Genomic DNA, 20,957 nt, shown 5'->3' on the forward strand with positions numbered 1-20,957 from the left:
TCTCGGTTGGACATCTAGCCGTGACGCCAAGCTTGGTATCAATCTTCGTCAGTCGGTGTGGTATTGATCACAGCTGGTGTTAGTTTGACGCTCCGTCGTCGTCTGTTGTATCCTGCGGCTGCGTAGCAAGTCAGATGCTCGCTCATTCAGTTTGAAACGAAAAGAACAAAAGAGAACACAAGAAAACATTAGATTCTGATAGTGAGTTTCAACTCAGATGTTAAGTGTATTATAATATTAAACATAAATAGTTCACTTCATGATTCTTTATAGACACTTTATTTATTTTGCTTTCACTATCACATTCACTATTTCTTCGGGTCGTCTAATTTGAGCAGTTCTCTACGGAATCGGTCTTTTTTCTTTAATTTTAATTTTTGTATTTTTTAATCCGGCTGAAACTTTTTTGGTGCCTTCGGTATGCCCAACGAAGCTATTTTGCATCATTAGTTTGTCCATATAATTTTCCATACAAAATTGGCAGCTGTCCATACAAAAATGATATGTGAAAATTCAAAAATCTGTATCTTTTGAAGGAATTTTTTGATCGATTTGGTGTCTTCGGCAAATTTGTAGGTATGGATATGGACTACACTGAAAAAAAATAATACACGGTAAAAAAAAATTTGGTGATTTTTTATTTAACTTTTTGTCACTAAAACTTGATTTGCAAAAAAACACTATTTTTAATTTTTTTTATTTTTTGATATGTTTTAGAAGACATAAAATGCCAACTTTTCAGAAATTTCCAGAATGGGCAAAAAATCTTTGACCGAGTTATGATTTTTTGAATCAATACAGATTTTTTCAAAAAATCGAATTATTGGTCGCAAACATTTTTTAACTTTATTTTTCGATGTAAAATCGAATTTTCAATCAAAAAGTACTTTAGTGATTTTTTGATAAAATGCACCGTTTTCAAGTTATAGCCATTTTTAGGTGACTTTTTTGAAAATAGTCGCAGTTTTTCATTGTTTAAAAATAGTGCCCATGTTTGCCCAACTTTGAAAAAAATATTTTTGAAAAGCTGAGAAAATTCTCTATATTTTGCTTTTTCGGACTTTGTTGATACGACCCTTAGTTGCAGAGATATTGCCACGCAAAGGTTAAAAAACAGGAAAATTGATGTTTTCTAAGTCTCACCCAAACAACCCACCATTTTCTAATGTCGATATCTCAGCAACTATAGGTCCAATTTACAATGTTAAAATATGAAACATTCGTGAAATTTTCCGATCTTTCCGAAAAAAATATTTTCAAATGTTTTAAATTAGGACTAACATTTCAAATGGGCGTAATATGGAATGTTTGGCCCGTTTGAAATGTTAGTCTTGATTTTAAATTTTTGAAAATATTTTTTTCGAAAAGATCGGAAAATTTCACGAATGTTTCATGTTTTAACATTGTAAATCGGACCTATAGTTGCTGAGATATCGACATTAGAAAATGGTGGGTTGTTTGGGTGAGACTTAGAAAACATCAATTTTCCTGTTTTTTAACCTTTGCGTGGCAATATCTCAGCAACTAAGGGTCGTATCAACAAAGTCCGAAAAAGCAAAATATAGAGAATTTTCTCAGCTTTTCAAAAATATTTTTTTCAAAGTTGGGCAAACATGGGCACTAATTTTAAAAAATGAAAAACTGCGACTATTTTCAAAAAAGTTACCTTAAAATAATTATAACTTGAAAACGGTGCACTTTATCAAAATTTCACTGAAGTACTTTTTGATTGCAAATTCGATTTTACATCGAAAAATGAAGTTGAAAAATTTTTGCGACCGATATTTCGATTTTTTGAAAAAATCTGTATTGATTCAAAAAATCATAACTCGGTCAAAGATTTTTTGCCCATTCTGGAAATTTCTGAAAAGTTGTCATTTTATGTCCTCTAAAACATATCAAAAAATAAAAAAAATTAAAAATAGTGTTTTTTTGCAAATCAAGTTTTAATGACAAAAAATTAAATAAAAAATCACCAAATTTTTTTTTACCGTGTATTATTTTTTTTCAGTGTAGTCCATATCCATACCTACAACTTTGCCGAAGACACCAAATCGATCAAAAAATTCCTTCAAAAGATACAGATTTTTGAATTTTCACATATCATTTTTGTATGGACAGCTGCCAAATTTGTATGGAAAATTATATGGACAAACTAATGATGCAAAATGGCTTCTTTGGGCATACCGAAGGCACCAAAAAAGTTTCAGCCGGATTTAAAAATACAAAAAAAATCGAATGACCGAAATCTCAGAGAATTGCTCATTTTCGTCGTGTTCCCGTACTTGGAGAATTCCGCATAACTAATCACTGCTGGTTCGTAGTGTAATGTCGAACATGTTACTAGCTAACACAACAGTGACACAGAAACAGAACTTCACAAGCACGGGAATTTCCACACGACCTCCCAGTGAATTAATACCGAGCTTTAACTATTTTTATACTACTATTACCTAAAATGTCCAAAGCAGCTCAGCAAAACTCACTGGGAGCGTTCCACAATTTAGCCCCATCCGGGGGGAGCTTATCCCTTTGTACCCTCGTGTTTGTTTCCTTTGATCAGTAGTCTAGGTAGTCCAACAATGTTCAGCACAAGTTTGAATCGAAAGAAATTGCTTCAACAGCTGAACGGATCAAACTATTGCTTCCCTTGCTGAACTAACTATGCTACTGTTACTAAGGAAACAAAAGGATAAAACATCATGATTTGATGTTCTAACAGGTACGTTCAACTAGCCAGCTGCGAGACCCATCAGCCCGGCCGGGAACCAGTTCATATCTGTCGAGTACAGCATACGGTGTGGTTCACGAAATATCAAATACAGTGAACACAACACTAATGCCATACATATGGACTGGCGGGATGGAAGCACGTGGACACCTCCCCCCATTATTTTTATAAACCATAGTTATATAACAAAAATAGCATTTGAAATAAAGAAGGCATAACTTTCTAGCAAAATTTAATTTAACGGCTAGTAAAACAACAATTGTAATTATTTGAATTCATTTAAATACTTGGTGAATAATGATAAAATTTCGATTATCGTCCCCATAATTCACTAAACAAGACTGAAACATTTTTGAAATGCTTTAATTCATTTTACTCTACTCACTAGTATGCATGGTAGCAAAATGATCGGTACTGCCCATAATTGAAAATTTGGCTATTATGCCAAATCAAGTATTCCGAGAAAAACGCGTTTTAGTGTTTGTCACAAAATCTCCGTCAAGGCAATTTTCCATAAGAGTGGCATATTAGCCGTTTGGTTTTTCGCATCGGCAGCCAAGTCTAAACACTATTTCAGTGAAATTCAAATTCCAGAAGATGCGTTGGAACATCCTCTACCACCTGGTGCTAATATCTCGATTTTGTCAAAAGTGGATATTAGCCGTTTTTTCAATGGAGGGCAGGGCAAAGATAAATAGAATGTACTCAATGTGTACTTATTTCGCTTCAAATTCCAAAAAGTATCATAGTTTGTTAGTTTACTGTATCTTTGAACATCATAATCAATGAAAATCGTTATAATATGAATAAAATTCTGAATTCCATAATCATTCTGCCTTTCGAGACATTCGGCCTTTCAGGACGTTTTGCCTTCTGAGCAAAAGACAAAATTCGGTTTTTTGAATTTCGGCCTTCCGAGATTCTGCCTTTTGAGTTTCGGCCTTTTGAGGCAATCCCTTTTTTACCGTTATACATAAAAATTGACATAGGGCTTTAGTACCCAATTAGTGCTGTTCGCTACTCCCACATATTGCATGCAAATTTTTGCTTGTATGCAACAGCGATGAACCACCCTTATGCTCCGGAATTTAAGAATTTAAGAATTTAAGAATTTAAGAATTTAAGAATTTAAGAATTTAAGAATTTAAGAATTTAAGAATTTAAGAATTTAAGAATTTAAGAATTTAAGAATTTAAGAATTTAAGAATTTAAGAATTTAAGAATTTAAGAATTTAAGAATTTAAGAATTTAAGAATTTAAGAATTTAAGAATTTAAGAATTTAAGAATTTAAGAATTTAAGAATTTAAGAATTTAAGAATTTGAGAATTTAAGAATTTAAGAATTTAAGAATTTAAGAATTTAAGAATTTAAGAATTTAAGAATTTAAGAATTTAAGAATTTAAGAATTTAAGAATTTAAGAATTTAAGAGCGAGTCCACGAACAGGGCATACCCATTTGTATGGGACGTCGTTTGGACCTCACCAATCTGCCTGAAATTTTCAGGGGTTGTTTGTACATATAAAACTAGCATCTGGTCAAAATATGAGCACTCTAGGTAAACGGGAAGTGGGGCATATCGGGACACAAAGTTTAAAGGTTCAAAAACGTCAAAAATCTTAAAAAGGCTATAACTTAAGCAATATTCAATTTATTTTCAAAATTCAAAATGCACCTGAAAGGGCTTAAAAAATGCAACAAAATGCAGGGTAGAGTATCTCAATTGGTTAAATCTAAGAGGAGTTATTGGCATTTTAGTGAAAAAATAGCATAATTTTCAAACTTAAATAAAAAAGTGTTCCATCCAGATATCAACTCGGTTCGACCTGCAGCTTGTAGGGGACATCTGGGACTACCATCTGAGACTGAGAACGCTTTGGGTAAGGCAGTTTAACATATTAAATAGACACTTTTACTTTGAGTGAATTTTTTGGTTGTAAATTTTTGCTCGGGGGACCCCTTAGATCCCATTTTCTGGTGATAATTTTATCATATTCGTGTTCCTGAGACAATTTCACAATAGAAACATGCATAAAAATGTATATTTTGATCCATTTGAACCCTTTAAAAATGAAAGTTAAAAAAAATTAAGAAGCTGCTTTTTTCTGGTGTCATCTAGTATCAGGCTGATACGCAGATGGGAAGGAACGCAAAACTCCATACAAAAAAAACGCCCAAGAAACGGTCAAGGAAAGGGTCACGAAAAGATTTTTCTTAAGCGGTACGCAGCTGAAAAGTAACAGAAACGGAAAGATTGCGTTTGACGTTTCTTCGCGCGGTGCTTGTTTGTAATATGTTTTGATGAAAAAATCAAAGAATTGTAATTTTCCTTTTTGAATGCGACTGATAATTACAAACGTTTTAATAATTTTGTATTGGATATAATAATATTTAAAATTCTCGACGAATCTCAAAAAGCAGAATATTGAAACCGAGATTGAAACTAAAAGGACAGATTAAGTTTTTTGGTCGAAATGGAGTAGAAAAAGAAGTTGTCTTTATAGATGTCGGCCATCGTGTCACCAACAATTTATTGCTAGTACCAACCAGCTACCTCTGGATTATGAGTCCCCTGCGCTGTCCGATTTATCTACACTTGCCGGACCAAAATGAAGTAAATCAGAGTGAATTTAAACTTGACAATAATCATACAAATATCTATGTTCTTACTGAAAATACAATAATAATCTGAAATTTTGGAATCCAACTAAACAACAAATTCAAAAAGATGAAAAAAAACAAACATTTCAGAAATTTCAAATAACTTTTTTTTTAATAATAAAGAAAATTTCAACTGAAATTTGGAAAATCAAAATTAAAAATATGCAGAATTGAATAATAATTTTAATATTAAAGTTTTTTATAAATTCAATAGATCAAAAATGTTAAAATTCGAAACGAATGTACAAGTCGAAATTCCAAAAGTTTAAAAAATCGGAAATATAGGAAATATACGAAAACTTCAAAATTATAACAATCGAAAACTCTATTTCTTCCAAAATTAAATAATCTAGAATGAAAATTTAAGAATAAAGAATTTAAAAAATAATAATTTTAGAATTTAAGAATTTAAGAATTTAAGAATTTAAGAATTTAAGAATTTAAGAATTTAAGAATTTAAGAATTTAAGAATTTAAGAATTTAAGAATTTAAGAATTTAAGAATTTAAGAATTTAAGAATTTAAGAATTTAAGAATTTAAGAATTTAAGAATTTAAGAATTTAAGAATTTAAGAATTTAAGAATTTAAGAATTTAAGAATTTAAGAATTTAAGAATTTAAGAATTTAAGAATTTAAGAATTTAAGAATTTAAGAATTTAAGAATTTAAGAATTTAAGAATTTAAGAATTTAAGAATTTAAGAATTTAAGAATTTAAGAATTTAAGAATTTAAGAATTTAAGAATTTAAGAATTTAAGAATTTAAGAATTTAAGAATTTAAGAATTTAAGAATTTAAGAATTTAAGAATTTAAGAATTTAAGAATTTAAGAATTTAAGAATTTAAGAATTTAAGAATTTAAGAATTTAAGAATTTAAGAATTTAAGAATTTAAGAATTTAAGAATTTAAGAATTTAAGAATTTAAGAATTTAAGAATTTAAGAATTTAAGAATTTAAGAATTTAAGAATTTAAGAATTTAAGAATTTAAGAATTTAAGAATTTAAGAATTTAAGAATTTAAGAATTTAAGAATTTAAGAATTTAAGAATTTAAGAATTTAAGAATTTAAGAATTTAAGAATTTAAGAATTTAAGAATTTAAGAATTTAAGAATTTAAGAATTTAAGAATTTAAGAATTTAAGAATTTAAGAATTTAAGAATTTAAGAATTTAAGAATTTAAGAATTTAAGAATTTAAGAATTTAAGAATTTAAGAATTTAAGAATTTAAGAATTTAAGAATTTAAGAATTTAAGAATTTAAGAATTTAAGAATTTAAGAATTTAAGAATTTAAGAATTTAAGAATTTAAGAATTTAAGAATTTAAGAATTTAAGAATTTAAGAATTTAAGAATTTAAGAATTTAAGAATTTAAGAATTTAAGAATTTAAGAATTTAAGAATTTAAGAATTTAAGAATTTAAGAATTTAAGAATTTAAGAATTTAAGAATTTAAGAATTTAAGAATTTAAGAATTTAAGAATTTAAGAATTTAAGAATTTAAGAATTTAAGAATTTAAGAATTTAAGAATTTAAGAATTTAAGAATTTAAGAATTTAAGAATTTAAGAATTTAAGAATTTAAGAATTCCTAATTTCCTAATTTCCTAATTTCCTAATTTTCTAACTTCCTAATTTCCTAACTTCTTAACTTCCTAATTTCCTAGTTTCCTGATATCCTAATTTCCCAATTTCTTCCTCACTTCCTTATCTAGAGTTTTTTTTGAAAAGGTCCTATAAACAAAATTTTCAATTTTTGCTTTTTGGGTGTTTTTAGAACCGCCTTGAGTCAGGGGTATTCAAAAACACCCAAAAAGCTAAAAGTGAAAATTTTGTTTATAGGACCTTTTCAAAAAAAACTCGAGTTATATTCTTATTTAATTTCCTAACTCCCTAACTTCCTAATTTCCTAACATATTATTTTCCTAAGTTCACGATTTTATAATTTCTGAATTTCCTATTTTCCTTATTTCATAATTTCCTTTTTTCCTAATTTCATAATTTCCTAACATATTAATTTCATAATTTCTCAACTTCCTAACTTCCTAAACACCTAATTTCCTAGTTTCCTAATTTCCTAACTTACTAATTTTTTTAATTTCCTAACTTCCTAATTTCCTAGTTTCCTGATATCCTAATTTCCCAATTTCCTATCTTCCTCACTTCCTAATATTCTAATTTAATTTCCTAACTTCCTAATTTCCTAGTTTCCTAATCTAAAAAATTTCCTTATTTCCTAATTTCCAAATTTCCTAACTTCCTAATTTCCTAATTTCCTCATTTTCTAATTTCCTAACATCCTAATTTTTTTACATATTAATTTCCTAATTTTCTAATTACCTTGTTTCATAATTTCATAATTTCCTAATTTGCTAATATCATAATTTCCAAATTTCCTAATTCCCTGGTTTCCAAATTTCCTAATTTTTTAATTTCCTTATTTCATTATTACATATTTTTTTAATTTTAGTTTTTCTTGTTTTAGAATTTAAGAAGTTCTAAATTTGCTTTTTTTTTATTGATTTCTTAATTTTGTTTAAAATTGTTGTTAAAAGTTTTTGAATAAACATTTTTAATCTATTTAATTTTAAGTTTTGATTATTTTTAATCTTTTTATTTTTTCCTCGAAAGAACCTCAAGCGCGCACACCGTCAATCGCGCTCATACCGAACTGTCAACTTTTCTTGGGGGGGTCATGAAAAGAACACGCAACATTTCTTGACCGCGTTCCTTCCGATCAGCATACCGTACTATCCTTGGAAACGAACTTGATTTTCAATAAATGTGAATCGAAGATTTTTTTTAGCTTTTATTTTTTAAAGGGCTAAAATGGATTAAAATAAACATTTTTATGCATGTTTCTATTGTGAAATTGTCTCAGAAACACGAATATGATAAAATTATCACCAGAAAATGGGATCTAAGGGGTCCCCGGAACCAAAATTTACAACCAAAAAAATCACTAAAAGTATAAGGGTCTATTTAATATGTTAAACTGCCTTACCCAAAGCGTTCTCAGTCTCAGATGGTAGTCCCAGATGTCCCCTACAAGCTGCAGGTCGAACCGAGTTGATATCTGGATGGAACACTTTTTTATTTGAGTTTGAAAATTATGCTATTTTTTCACTAAAATGCCAATAACTCCTTTTAGATTTAACCAATTGGGATGCTCTACCCTGCATTTTGTTGCATTTTTTAAGCCCTTTCAGATGCATTTTGAAGTTTGAAAATAAATTGAATATTGCCTAAGTTATAGCCTTTTAAAGATTTTTGACGTTTTTGAACCTTCAAACTTTGTGTCCCGATTTGCCCCACTTCCCGTTGACCTAGAGTGCTCATATTTTGACCAGATGCTAGTTTTATATGCACAAACAACCCCTGAAAATTTCAGGCAGATTGGTGAGGTCGATGCGAGATGGGTATGCTTTGCTCGTGGACTCGCTCTTAAGAATTTAAGAATTTAAGAATTTAAGAATTTAAGAATTTAAGAATTTAAGAATTTAAGAATTTAAGACTTTAAGAATTTAAGAATTTAAGAATTTAAGAATTTAAGAATTTAAGAATATAAGAATTTAAGAATTTAAGAATTTAAGAATTTAAGAATTTAAGAATTTCAAAGTTTCATTGTGATCGAAAAAGTAAGTTGTTTTGTTGTGTGAAAAAAAATCCGTAATCTTTACTCGATTAGGACCCAATTCCGAAATTCAGAATTTCGAAATAAAAAGATTCAGAAAATTTAAATTCCGAAATTGAAAAAAAAATTGAAAAAAAGGTAAATTACAAATTAAAAATTCCATCCGAGCTCCGTACTAGCCAGTGTCGTCACGACCGCGTTATTATTGTGACTATTTGGGAAATTTTATTGTTTATAATAAAAAATAAAAAGGATCTCTAATTTTTCCATCCCTGGTGGAACCAGGAACAGAACAATCGTGGTGAAATATCTTCCGCGCTCTTCTTGTGGTGAGTATCTTTCACCGTTGTCAAACTTAAACTTTTTTTTCTGACATCCCTAGCCCGGCACGCGTTTTTGCCGCGGCATTCAAAAATTTGCTTTTGTTGATCAACAAGAAGAACACGAAACAACTTGAAAATTTACACGCAAGTTCGTTTTTAAATTTTGAATGTTTTACGTGAAATTGTACAGTGTTTAGTCCCTCAAAATGCCAACCGTGTCGCTCGCTTCCGTCGAGAGTTTCAGCAGCGAAGATCCGGTAAGTTCCAGCACCTCTTATTTTATTATAAATGTTATCATCCGGGAATCGTTTCCAGAACTTCCCTGCCTCAAACCTGCTCGCCAAGGAAACGCGCCGGTGGAAGTGCCGCGACGCGGGTGAAAAGAGCGCCTTCGTCGTGTTCCGGCTGGACGGGGGCGCCGTTTGCATCACCGGAATCGACATCGGCAACGAGCACTCGGCGTTCGTGGAGGTGCTGGTGGGACGGAGTGGTCCTGCCGTGCCGGAGTTTAGGGAGATACTGCTCACCTCGTCGTTTATGAGTCCGATCGAGAGCCGCAACTCCACGAACAGCGGCCGGGTGCGATGCTTCACGGCGAAGGAACTGGTCGAGTCGGTGGCCAAGGAGCGGTGGGATTTGGTGAAGGTTATTTGTACGCAGCCGTTCAACAGTCGGGTTCAGTACGGGGTGGCGTTTGTGACGCTGCACTCGGCTGGGGGAGAGCGGAAGGACAAACCGCTGGTTCCGGCCGCGTTTCAGCGGCAGATTCAGGAGGAGGGTTTGAAGAAGGAACCTTCGCGGGTGGTGCAGCTGGGGAGGTTTAAGATTCGGGAGGAATCTCCCGATTCGGACGAGGGAAGTGAGGGGTTGTTTGCGCGTTGGAAAGCGGCACGATCCGGTGCGGATTCGCAACCTGTCGCGAGTAAACCCGCAACGACCCCGGCAAGGGCTGCGACGTCTACGGCGGCAGCGATTCGAGATGCTTCTACGCCGGCGGCCATCCGGAACTCGTTGGCCTCCCCGCAACCAGCTAAGACGACCAAAATCACACCAAAGCCGAAGCCACGACTCTTTGACGACGATGACGAAGCGACGGTCAAGCCTCGGGACCGCAATCGGGACGCCCTGCTGTACGACAAGGACGACGACAAGCCGAACGAAAAGCTAGAGCGCAAGCTGGCCGAAGATCGTGCCCGGAAGCAGCGCGAAAAAGACGCCAAAGAGGAGCGTGAGAAACGAGAGCGGTCCTTTTCGGAGAAAAAGAAGGAGAAGCTGCACGACACTTCGGCGACCAAGTTCAAGAACTTCCTCTTTGACGAACCGGAAACGTCGTCGGAGAAGAAGAGCTCCAGCGAGAAGGATCGTCGCAAGGACGAGGAAGCGAAGCGGAGTCGCGATCGGGAGAAAAAGTCGTCGCCGGAGCGGAAGAAGCGACCGACGGAGTCGTCCTCCGGTAGTCGGGACAGAACATCCGACGTCAAGAAGCCAAAACTGGACAAAGTTCAGGATCGAGACGAAGAAGAAGAGCGACCGCGAAAGCCAGTAACGTACAAGCCGTTCAACAAGTTGCTTGAAAAGGTGGTCCTCGTGATTAGCGGGATTCAGAATCCGGACCGGGCCAACCTGCGCAATCAGGCCCTAGCCATGGGCGCCAAGTACAAGTCCGACTGGGACTCAAGCTGCACGCATTTGATTTGCGCCTTCAAAAACACCCCCAAGTACAACCAGGTCCACGGCCAGGGCAAGATCGTCCGCAAGGGCTGGATCGAACGGTGCCACGCCCTGCGCAAGCGCCTCTCGTGGCGCAAGTTCGCCCTCGACTCCGACGACGCGGAGCGCTCGGACTCCGAGGGTGAAATCGTGGACGAAGCGCGTCGGCCAAGCCAGGATCCGCCTCAACGCGATTCTCCGGTTAAAGTTCCCTCCCCCCGCAAGGAAACGGACGAGGAAGCGCTGGCGCACTACGATCTGGACGATGTGGCGATCGTGGAGGACAAGCCGCCCACGTACGAACTGTCCGGGTCGGACACGGAGGAGGAAATCGAGCGCGTTAAGCAGAAGCAGCGCGAGCAGACCAAGGATAGGAGTGAGGTGTACGATAAGAGTACGGAGGAGGAAGAGGGGCGGAATGGTGGTGAGGAGAAGGAGAAGCAGTTGGACTTTTTCAAGCGGAAACGGTTCCTGCTGGATGACGAAGTGGGCGCCGTGGACGTGATCAAGCTGGAGCGGTACGTGGAGCTGTACAAGGGGTAGGTGTTTGAAAGCCGAATTAATTGTTCTTTTTAGCAGGACTACATGACATGGATCTCCAAAGATTTCTCTCGACATATTTTTTTAAGATCACAAACTTATCGTCACAAAATTGTTAATTTAAAGCTGTTATTTTTCCCCTCTCTTTTAAAATAAACTGTTCGGTAAATCACTCTTCGGAGGTTGAAACCTAGTCCGTTTCACCAAAAAAGGTGTAAATCAAGCATTCCGAGCATGTATCGAGTCACGTCGAATGTGTGCAAACTGTGTTGGTAACCACAACGCTTATTATCGCGAGTGCACCGCTACAAAGGTCTACCACAGACAAACAGACGTGACTCTCCATACAAATTATTTTTGAAATCCATCGTCCTTAATCAACCCCACCAAACCACGGCGACGCCAGCGCTGCCTGGTGAGCTGATGCCGAAGCGCAGCCCAAACATACCAATACAAATCCATTACTGTCATGTGTCATGTCAGTGTATGAGTGAGACAATCAAGCCTTAACGATTGTAAACATCAACAGCTGACCGACATAATTTTGTTGATGCTGATCGTCAGTACCCGATGCAAAAAATAAAAATCAACGTCGAAGATGACGGTGAATCAGTTCCGTTTCCAATGGCAGAACCTCATGAGCCAAATCATGCGGCAGCAACGACGCACTACAACCGCAACGATAGAGATCAAACCACTGGTCCTCCCCGTTGCTTCTAAGTTCTGTCGAAGATTCCTCCTCTCCCAGGTTTGGAAACATCCGCGGGGAACGTGTCCACGGCGCAGTTAAGTTGCGCCAAACAACAAAAGCAAGGCCAAAAAATGCTGCCGTTAAATTTATATCGAAACAGAACCACAGAAACTGAACTGTGGAAAAAAAATTGAGTGGCGCAACATCGCCAAAAGGCCAAAAGGACGACCAGCAGCAGCAATCTGAGCAGCAGTCCACGAAGGATAAGCAGGTTGCTCCGAATGAGATGACTCCTTCGCAGTAGCGGGCGCTTAGCAGCGGTCTCGACATCGGCAGGCAGTTGAACAGGCCTACCGGGTTAATATTGGGGCAAGAAGCTATGGCCAAGGCTGCCCCAACCTTTTCCTGCAAAGCCTGGATTGTGATTCACCGTTAGATTTCCTGAATTCCATAAATTTTTGTGTTCTCATTTGCTGCCTCGCACGTGCTCACGCTCAACTTAAAAACAAAAACAAGCATCACACACACTGAGAAAAGACGGGTGAGCTGTCACGACAGCAGCGCCATCAGCGCCGGGTGAGTGGATGCCGAAACAAAATTGCATTTGAAATAACCGTTTTGAAGGACGATGGTCCGACACTCGAGTGTCCCGTCTGTTTGTCTGTGGGTCTACTATCTCGAATTTGATGGAATAGCAGAGAGAAAACCAACAACCTGCGAATATATTGAGATAAGCAGATTGTATTGAGATTAGTGTTGGAAGCACACACACACACATACACATGACATAAAAGACAAGGTTCACCTCCGTGTACGCACGAGAGCAAGCAGCAGTGAAGTGCTCAGTGCTCTATCGTTTTTCGGATTTTTTCGCTGTAGGGGCAGGGGGGGGGGGGCAGAATGGGCCACCCTTGGTTTTGGGCTTTAGAATGGATTTAGACCAATTGTAAGGCAAGGGTCTTATAAAGGACGTCAAATAACTTCACCATACCGAAAACGACGTTTGAATTCATTGTATTCTTCGAATTATGAGCAAAAATGTAAATTTATTGGAAAACCACGCAAATGTTGTTAATTTCGAGGTTTTTAAATAAGCTTTCTGAAAAGTTGGATTGTTTGAAAAAATTTGCTCAATGCTTATAACGATACTAGATGTTACTACCAAGGTATACAAACAACAACGGAACCTTAAAATCATCTAGAGGCTTTGTTCGGTCGGGACCGAACTATGGAGCGTGTGGACTGTAATTTTGGTGACGGCAGACTCTCGGGTGCGGTCACCCTTGGTGGACAACGGAGGAACCACTTTTTGGAGGCGGAATAGGATGGAGCGCGGATTGAAACGTATGAATTACTAAACTAAACTTCTATTTCTCTGCATAGTTCACAAACGATTCGCGGTCGGGGGTTTGCTTCCTCGGAAGCCGGTTCGGGGTTCGCGTCGGATCGCGTCGAGGTTGGGCGAAACTTGTCCTCGCGTGTCGTACGCCTCCTTCTCGGACGGGAGGTGGATCAAGAATGCTGCTGACGTCGTGGTGTGGAGCAAAACTAGCGGTACCTTCGGTTGTCGTTGCACGCGCCGTTTTCCCTCCACTTTGTGTGTGTGGTTTGTTTTGTTTAGCGCTCCCTTCAGGAACGCTCGAGTGCACGCTAAACTCATTCCGGACGGAACAGGCTTGGTGGTGGAAGTGTTAAATTAAAATCCACTTGGAGGCAGAATGGACCACCCTTATCCTGCCTTATAAAAACAATCAAAAGTTATGAAATTTGGATTAAATGGATTATTTCACTCCTGGTAGCTTCACAAATAACGTTTAATGCAACATTAGTTGATTTTTTAGTTGTTTTGATGATTATTTGTAAAAATAGTGTCCGTTTTCAACATATTAACACTATTTTCAAAAATGTTTTGGTAAGTGACTATTTTTATTAAAGTGGTCTAACTTCATGGAAACTATGTAAGAAAGGTACCTTAAGTCATTTCTTATCTCTAAGGTGGCCCATTCTGCCCCGCACCCTGGAAAAGTAGTCGAAAAAACTTTTTTTTTAAAGTGGCTCAAAAATAGTTTTAATCTAAAACATGTAATCAACCAAGTATACAACATTGAAGGGAACATCCCAAAGCATAAGCCTACTATACTGAATTCATAAGTTTTCATGTTTTTCTATGGTTTTTGGCGTATTTTACTTAGGCGGGCCATTCTGGTGGATCGAAGCAAACTGTGCCTGTGGTCGGACGCGTTTTTTGTTTGCTGTCATTTTTGACCTCCCGTTTATCTTTGAAATTTTCTTTAAAATGTGCAAAATTAGTTAAAATAAGAAGACTTTGTTACTCGGGTGCCAAACACTAACAGCGGAACTGGTGGAAGTGCGTCGAAAGTTATTTTCGAGGAACATTGGAAATTCGACTTCCACGACTACGGAAGCAAAAAAGGCAGGAACAACATTCGAAAAGTGACCTTTAACGAAGAGTTCCTGTGTGTCCAGTTTTAGTTCCTGCCACATAAGATCCAGGACGGCGTTGGTTTTGGATGGCCTTGCTGACAACAGCGTCAATCAAGAATGACTGAAGTAGGTGTGGGTGATGTTCATCGTCTGGCCACTTCAGAGTCATGTGACGCTTGACGCTTGCCGTATATCGTGGGATACCATGTCCGCTGCCGGGAGTTCTGCTGATCAAACAGATTCAAAACAAGAATTCAAGAAAAACGAAGATTCGAGTGGAACATAACGAGACGATTAGGATTGAGCCGTTTTAGAAGGATTCGTGTTTTTGGTGAGAGCTTTCCATTTTTAAATTTCAAATAACCCATACATCCACTCTAACCTTCAAACATTTCACTGAAGACAACTACGCCAACTATATTATATACGCGGTAGGGCAGCGGTTCTCAACCTGGGGTACATGTACCCCTGGGGGTACCACGAGCGGTCTCAAGGGGTACCGGAAGACAAACCCCGTAATGGCGGACATTTGAATGATATCCCGGCCAAATATTTGAGAGAAGCAAAAACCAACAGATTAGAAACAAAAAAATAACGCAACATTTTATTTTTTTGTAGATTATTTAATTTACTTCGTTTTTGCTAATCGAAAAAAAGGCAAAGCAATCCACTTTAACGACCCCCGGGTCTTTTGTGGTCTCTGTTGCAAGTTTCTGCTCATTTCTAGGCGTCCGAAGGTTATGTGTGGTGAGTCACCCAAAACCTCTTTTACGCAAATGGATCGACGTTTTACTTCCCCATCCGATAGAAGGCCAGGAGGATAAGGCGGGAATCGAGCCCGCGCTCCATAGCAACTTAGGGATCGGCAGCCGAAGCCGCTAACTACCGCGCCACGAGGCCCCAACAACAACAGTGGAACAGCTGTTTTAGCCTTGTTACTGTACAATATTTGGATATTTTTAATAGTTTCGGATAGAACAGACACAGAACATCTGAAAAAGTGCATCGTTTTCCAAATTTCAAGCTTTAAAGTGCTCTAAAAACTTCTGTCCCTATTCATACTGTAGTCCCGATTCACCCCAGATGACGGTAAGGATTTTTTTTAGAGATGCAAAATATTTGATTTTTTCAATTGAAAATAGTTACAACTCGAAAACTTAACTTTATCAAAAAAAATTTTAGTTAAATTTACAATATTTTCAATTCAGCAGGAAAGAAAAAATGAATCGAAGAAAAGTAGGGGAAGGTGGGGCAAGAGGAACAATCGCTCGTATGGCCGTAATTTTTTACAATTTTGATGTTTCCAGTATGAGGAATTGTTGCTAGCAATGCAATTAGTTGATTCTACTACCACATAACCGCCAAAACAACGTAAACGCCACGGGGCATAAGATTGAATGAATTTTTTTTTCAAAACCTTTGTTTCATTATAATATTTGGAAAGTACAAAATAAGGCTTAGGGTTCGTTTTAAGGCTCATTTTATCAAAATGCATTTTTTCCTGGATCAGTAGTGTCCCTACCAATGATTTGCACCTATTATAAAGTATGTTTTATCATTTCGTTGCTTTTTATTGAAAGCTTTCAAAAAACCTTGTTTAAGTGGGGCAAGTGTACCACATGGATTTTAAGAATGGAACAAATAACGAATTGCTGCAAAAACATATTTTATTGGGATATTGATGCATAAAAGTACATAAAAACTAATAAAAAATGTTTAAAAAAATGTTCATGCAAAATATAGCAATATTATAAAAAAAATCCATTTATCTACAAAAAGTAATTATTTTTTCGAAAATCGATCAAATTATTAGTAAAATTAAAGAAACGTATCAAATACAATCTAATCTGAATTGTAAGCAAAATAACATGCTATTATATGGATTGTTCCTCTTGCCCCAACGGGTTGTTCGTCTTGCCCCACTAGTTGAGTAAAACGTACTGAAAATCAATAATTTTAATCTATTTTTTATCGTGAAAAACTGGATTTTTTAGAAACTTGTTCTATCAAAGTCTTAGTCAAGACCTGGGATAAGATGACTATCAAAAAATTCGACAGATTTTTTTGAACGTTTTAAATGGATTTTAACGAGCATTTCCTTAGCTTGCCCCACTTTCCCCTACATGGGCATTGTTTGGCCTACCCAGTACTTGTTTTAAAACAATTCTTGACACAAACTTTAATCTATTAACAATATTTTTCGATTTTTTTTAAATATTTAATAAATTTTTTTTTTTATTTTATGTGTTTTTGAATAACCCTGAGTCAATGCGGTTTCAAAAACACCCAGGAAGCAAAAAAAAATTGGTCCAAGAATATTCCAGAATTAGTTTAAATTCTATCAATGTGTTCCGAGTTACAGTTACAGAACATTTAAACAGATTTTTTTTCTCCAAAATTTATGTTTCTCATACAAAAAAAAAACGATATTTGGAATTTAAAAAAACTCTATAAGCGAAACAAATTCATGTTTAAAAACTAAGGGGTACCAGCAGCTTAAGCAAAACGGAAAGGGGTACCTAGCCAAGAAAAGGTTGAGAACCGCTGCGGTAGGGTGTTCCCTTGGTCGTTCGCTGTGAGTTGTGGATTGCCTGCTTCTCTAATGAAGGTTCGACTGAGGGGGCATGCTTATTAATTTCTCGTCGCTCCATACCCCCAGTGACGTGATGGGAGCAAGGGCTCCTATCCAAAGTGTCCCTACACCCGCTATAAATTTCCGGCGCTTGGGGAGGGAAGAGGGAAACCATTTTGATATATGCGCCGGTATTTGTAGCACTAAAATTCGTGCAAAAAAACTTATGCACGTGGGTGTACAGATTACGGAGTAAAAGATGATCGAATTGTTCACCTAGCGCTCACATGTGTTCCGAACCAAGTTGCCTGCGGGTATGGGGATCATACATACATACATACATACATTTTACTTAGGCTAGGCCTCGGATATTGTCTGAAAATCGGTAAGTCGTCAGTGCAAGTCTATACATTCGCCAAAAAGAACTTCGACCTGGTTGTGGAGAAATTGAAGAGTAAAAACTTCAAGTTCTATACGTTCGACCCCGTGCAGAAGACAGCCGTTAAGGTCGTCCTGCAGGGGTACCAAGACCGCCCGATCTCCGACCTCAAAAAGGACCTCTCGGGCAGGATTACCAGGTCAAAAGTTTAAAAATCTGGCAAAGTATCGATAAAAAATCTGGAAAATCTGGCAGACGAAAATCTAACAGTTTTGAATGGTGAAGGGGAAGGAATATTGGGATTAATTAAAAAGTTTGTAGAGTTTAGATCGTTTGACTGATTTTATGGCCACAAAATTGATGAATTGCCATTTTCTTTTAGAAAAACATATTCAAAATTTTACGGCTTTCAATTAAATTTGTTCATTTTAATCAAAAAGTTGTTCAGAATGGCAATAAAGTGAAAAATCTGGCAAAATCTGTCCATATCTGGCACAGAGAAGGATGAATCTTTATTCTGGCTGACGCTTGAAAAATCTGGCATTCCCAGATTTATCTGGCAACCTGGCAACTCTGCTCTCGGGTGCTGGAATAACGCCGCGTGACATAAAAGTCCTCTCGTGGAAGACAACAGTCACAGGTACACACACACTGTACCTGTTGTACTTCGACCGCGGCACCGTCAAGATTCAAGACCTGCGGCGAACGAAGGCGTTGGACGGGTTTTGGGTAAACTGGCGGTTCTACTCAAAGAACCCGTCGGACGCAGCACAATGCCACCGTTGCCAGAAATTCGGCCACGCGGAACTGTAACCTCCCACCCCGCTGTGTGAAGTGCGGTGAATCACACCTCTCTGAGGCGTGTGCACTGCCGTGCAAAGTGGACTTGGGGGACAAGGCAGAGCAAACCAAGGCGCGCATCAAGTGCGCCAACTGTGGAGCTAACCATACCAGCAACTACCGTGGATGCAGCGCACGGAAAAACTACCACGAGAAGCAGGAAAAGAGGAAGAAGAAAGCAGCAGCGTCCCACCCTCCTCAGCGAAGCACGAGCGTAACCGTGCCGGCAGCTGGTCATCGTACGGTTCCAGCGGACAACTCAGCGTTCCCTCCTGGTTGGGGGCGTTCGTTCGCCAGCGTGGTCACTGCCGGTAGCGGCGATGCGGCCCAGCAAGAAGTAACCGGGGAAGATCTCTTCACCTTGCCGGAGTTTTTTGCTCTAGCGGGTGAGATGATGACGCGGTTCCGGACCTGCCGTAACAAGGCGGAGCAATTTCTGGCCCTCGGGGAGCTAATGATTAAGCACATCTACAAAGGATTTTTCTCTAACTTTTCCCTTTCCTTTGCAATTTTAGCAAGTTTTTTTTTAATTTTTTCTTGCTCTTGTTAGTGCTTTAGTTATAGAAATAATTGTTCCGAAATGGATTATGATGCAACACACAGCTGAAAGGAACTCCAAAACTCTGTTATGAATTGCAAAAGAACTGATTGTATCTTGATTATTCACCAATAAAACCGATTTGAATTGAATTGAGTTTTTTGATTGAAATACTCAAATATTCAAAAAATACCGTATTTTCTCGAAAATACTCCAATTGTTATAATTCGCAATATGGGTACACTCAAACCCCGATGGTTTGACAAGTTTGATGTCGTCATGATGACGGCTTATCCAATGGGCTGTTTAACCCACCGGAGGTCGCGTACGTGTACTTTGTACACAGTTTTTAAGGGCACTTGTAAGAAAGGCGAAAACACGCGACTTCCCGAAGGTTAAGAGCGGGCATAGACACGAGAGACGATATTACAGCGAGAGACATAGAGACGGTGAACAGGGACTACACCGCCTTGAAAACGCAGGCGAGATGGATTGGGTTGGCCATGATTACGACGAAAAGGTGAGGTGAACGATTTCGTGTACTTGGGATCGCTGGTAACGGCCGACAACGACACCAGCTTAGACATCCGGACTCGTGTCCACTCTGCGAATCGCGCCTACTTTGGATTACGGAAAATCTTGACATCTGATCGAGTGCAACGCGCCACGAAGCTGACCCTGTACAAAACATTGATTAGACCGGTTATCCTCTATGGCCATGTGACCTAGACGCTGCGGCAAGATGACCAACGAGCCCTTGGAGTTTTCTAACGGAAGGTGCTGCGAACGATCTACGGTGGAGTACGTACAGCTACGTACAGTACAGCCAATTTTGGCCCAGAAGAAAGCAGCGCGGGACAAATGAGGTGATCGTAAGATGGAAGCAGCACTACGACGAGCACCTGAACGTCAAAGAGGCGGAGAACCAGGATGGCGAGGGAAACGACGTCAGCGGTCAGCGGACGGCTGAAACGAGCCAGCACCCACGATGAAAGAATTTGAGGATGCCATCAAGGAGCCGAAGTCATCAAGAAATGGGCCTGGACAAGTTGGCGACCTATCTACACCAGCTGATAGTTATGACCTGGTGGGACACATTTCTTGGGACGTAACAAGCCGATTTCGTGGAGTGGTGATCGACGACGGACCAAACCGTTTGTTACGCTAAATTCTCCAAAAACGTCGTAAGTAACAGATCCGTACGCACCACTTAAATCGATGTCAAAGCCGCGTAAGACTCGATCGATCGTTACGAGCTATTGAAGATCATGTACGAGAACGATGGATGCTAGCAGTGCAATTTTTATAGAGCTTTATGACGATTCGCGTACGCACACAAGAGCACCATTTGATTTTGCTGCCTGACAAAATTTAACCTCACTTTATTTTCGTGTACGTACACGCAATACATACGCACGTAGATAACGCTATTGAAGAATACAACGTTTTAATTTTTTTAGTTTGTAAAATTGAAGATTCAAAATTTTATTTCAAAATTCCAAGGAAGCAAAATCTCCGTTCTCAACCTCCCTCTCTCTCTCCACCTTCCCTCAGCTCCGTCACGAAAAGCATCGCCGAGGCGGATTACGTGGTGACGCGCACCCAGAAGCCCCTCCCTGCCAGCTTCAAGGGCGAGCTGGTCAAACCACTTTGGGTGTACGAATGCCACGACATGGAATGTCTGATTCCGACGCAACGCTACAAACCTTAGGAAGACGCATGATATTAGCATTTTTGTGGAAAAGTATTCGAGTTTTTTTTCGATTCCTAGTTAAGAGTTGCTTTATTAAATTATAATTTTTTTTTTTGTTATTATTTTTTCGATCAGTACAAGTGATACAGTTGAAAACGAACGAAAAGTGAGTGTTTTTTTTTCTCTTGCGTAGACAAAGAAAAGAA

General features: G+C 37.9%; 1 protein-coding gene across 3 annotated transcripts; it reads left to right on the top strand.

Annotated features, from left to right (window-relative positions):
• Positions 1-9,407: 9,407 nt before the first annotated feature.
• On the top strand, positions 9,408-20,905 carry LOC120420879 (DNA repair protein XRCC1). Of its 3 annotated transcripts, none has more exons than XM_039584001.2 (3): positions 9,408-9,600; positions 9,659-11,571; positions 11,630-16,895. In XM_039584001.2, the coding sequence occupies exons 1-3, from the start codon at positions 9,550-9,552 to the stop codon at positions 11,640-11,642; spliced, it is 1,977 nt and encodes a 658-aa protein (XP_039439935.1). In that variant the 5' UTR covers positions 9,408-9,549; the 3' UTR covers positions 11,643-16,895. The 3 variants fall into 3 exon arrangements, with proteins under 3 accessions (XP_039439935.1, XP_039439936.1, XP_039439933.1); XM_039584002.2 differs by having other exon boundaries at positions 11,633-16,895; XM_039583999.2 differs by lacking the exon at positions 11,630-16,895 and adding an exon at positions 20,613-20,905 and having other exon boundaries at positions 9,409-9,600; positions 9,659-11,592.
• The last annotated feature ends 52 nt before the right edge of the window (positions 20,906-20,957 follow it).

Source organism: Culex pipiens, chromosome 3, assembly GCF_016801865.2.
Source record: "Culex pipiens pallens isolate TS chromosome 3, TS_CPP_V2, whole genome shotgun sequence".
Lineage (NCBI taxonomy): Eukaryota > Metazoa > Arthropoda > Insecta > Diptera > Culicidae > Culex > Culex pipiens.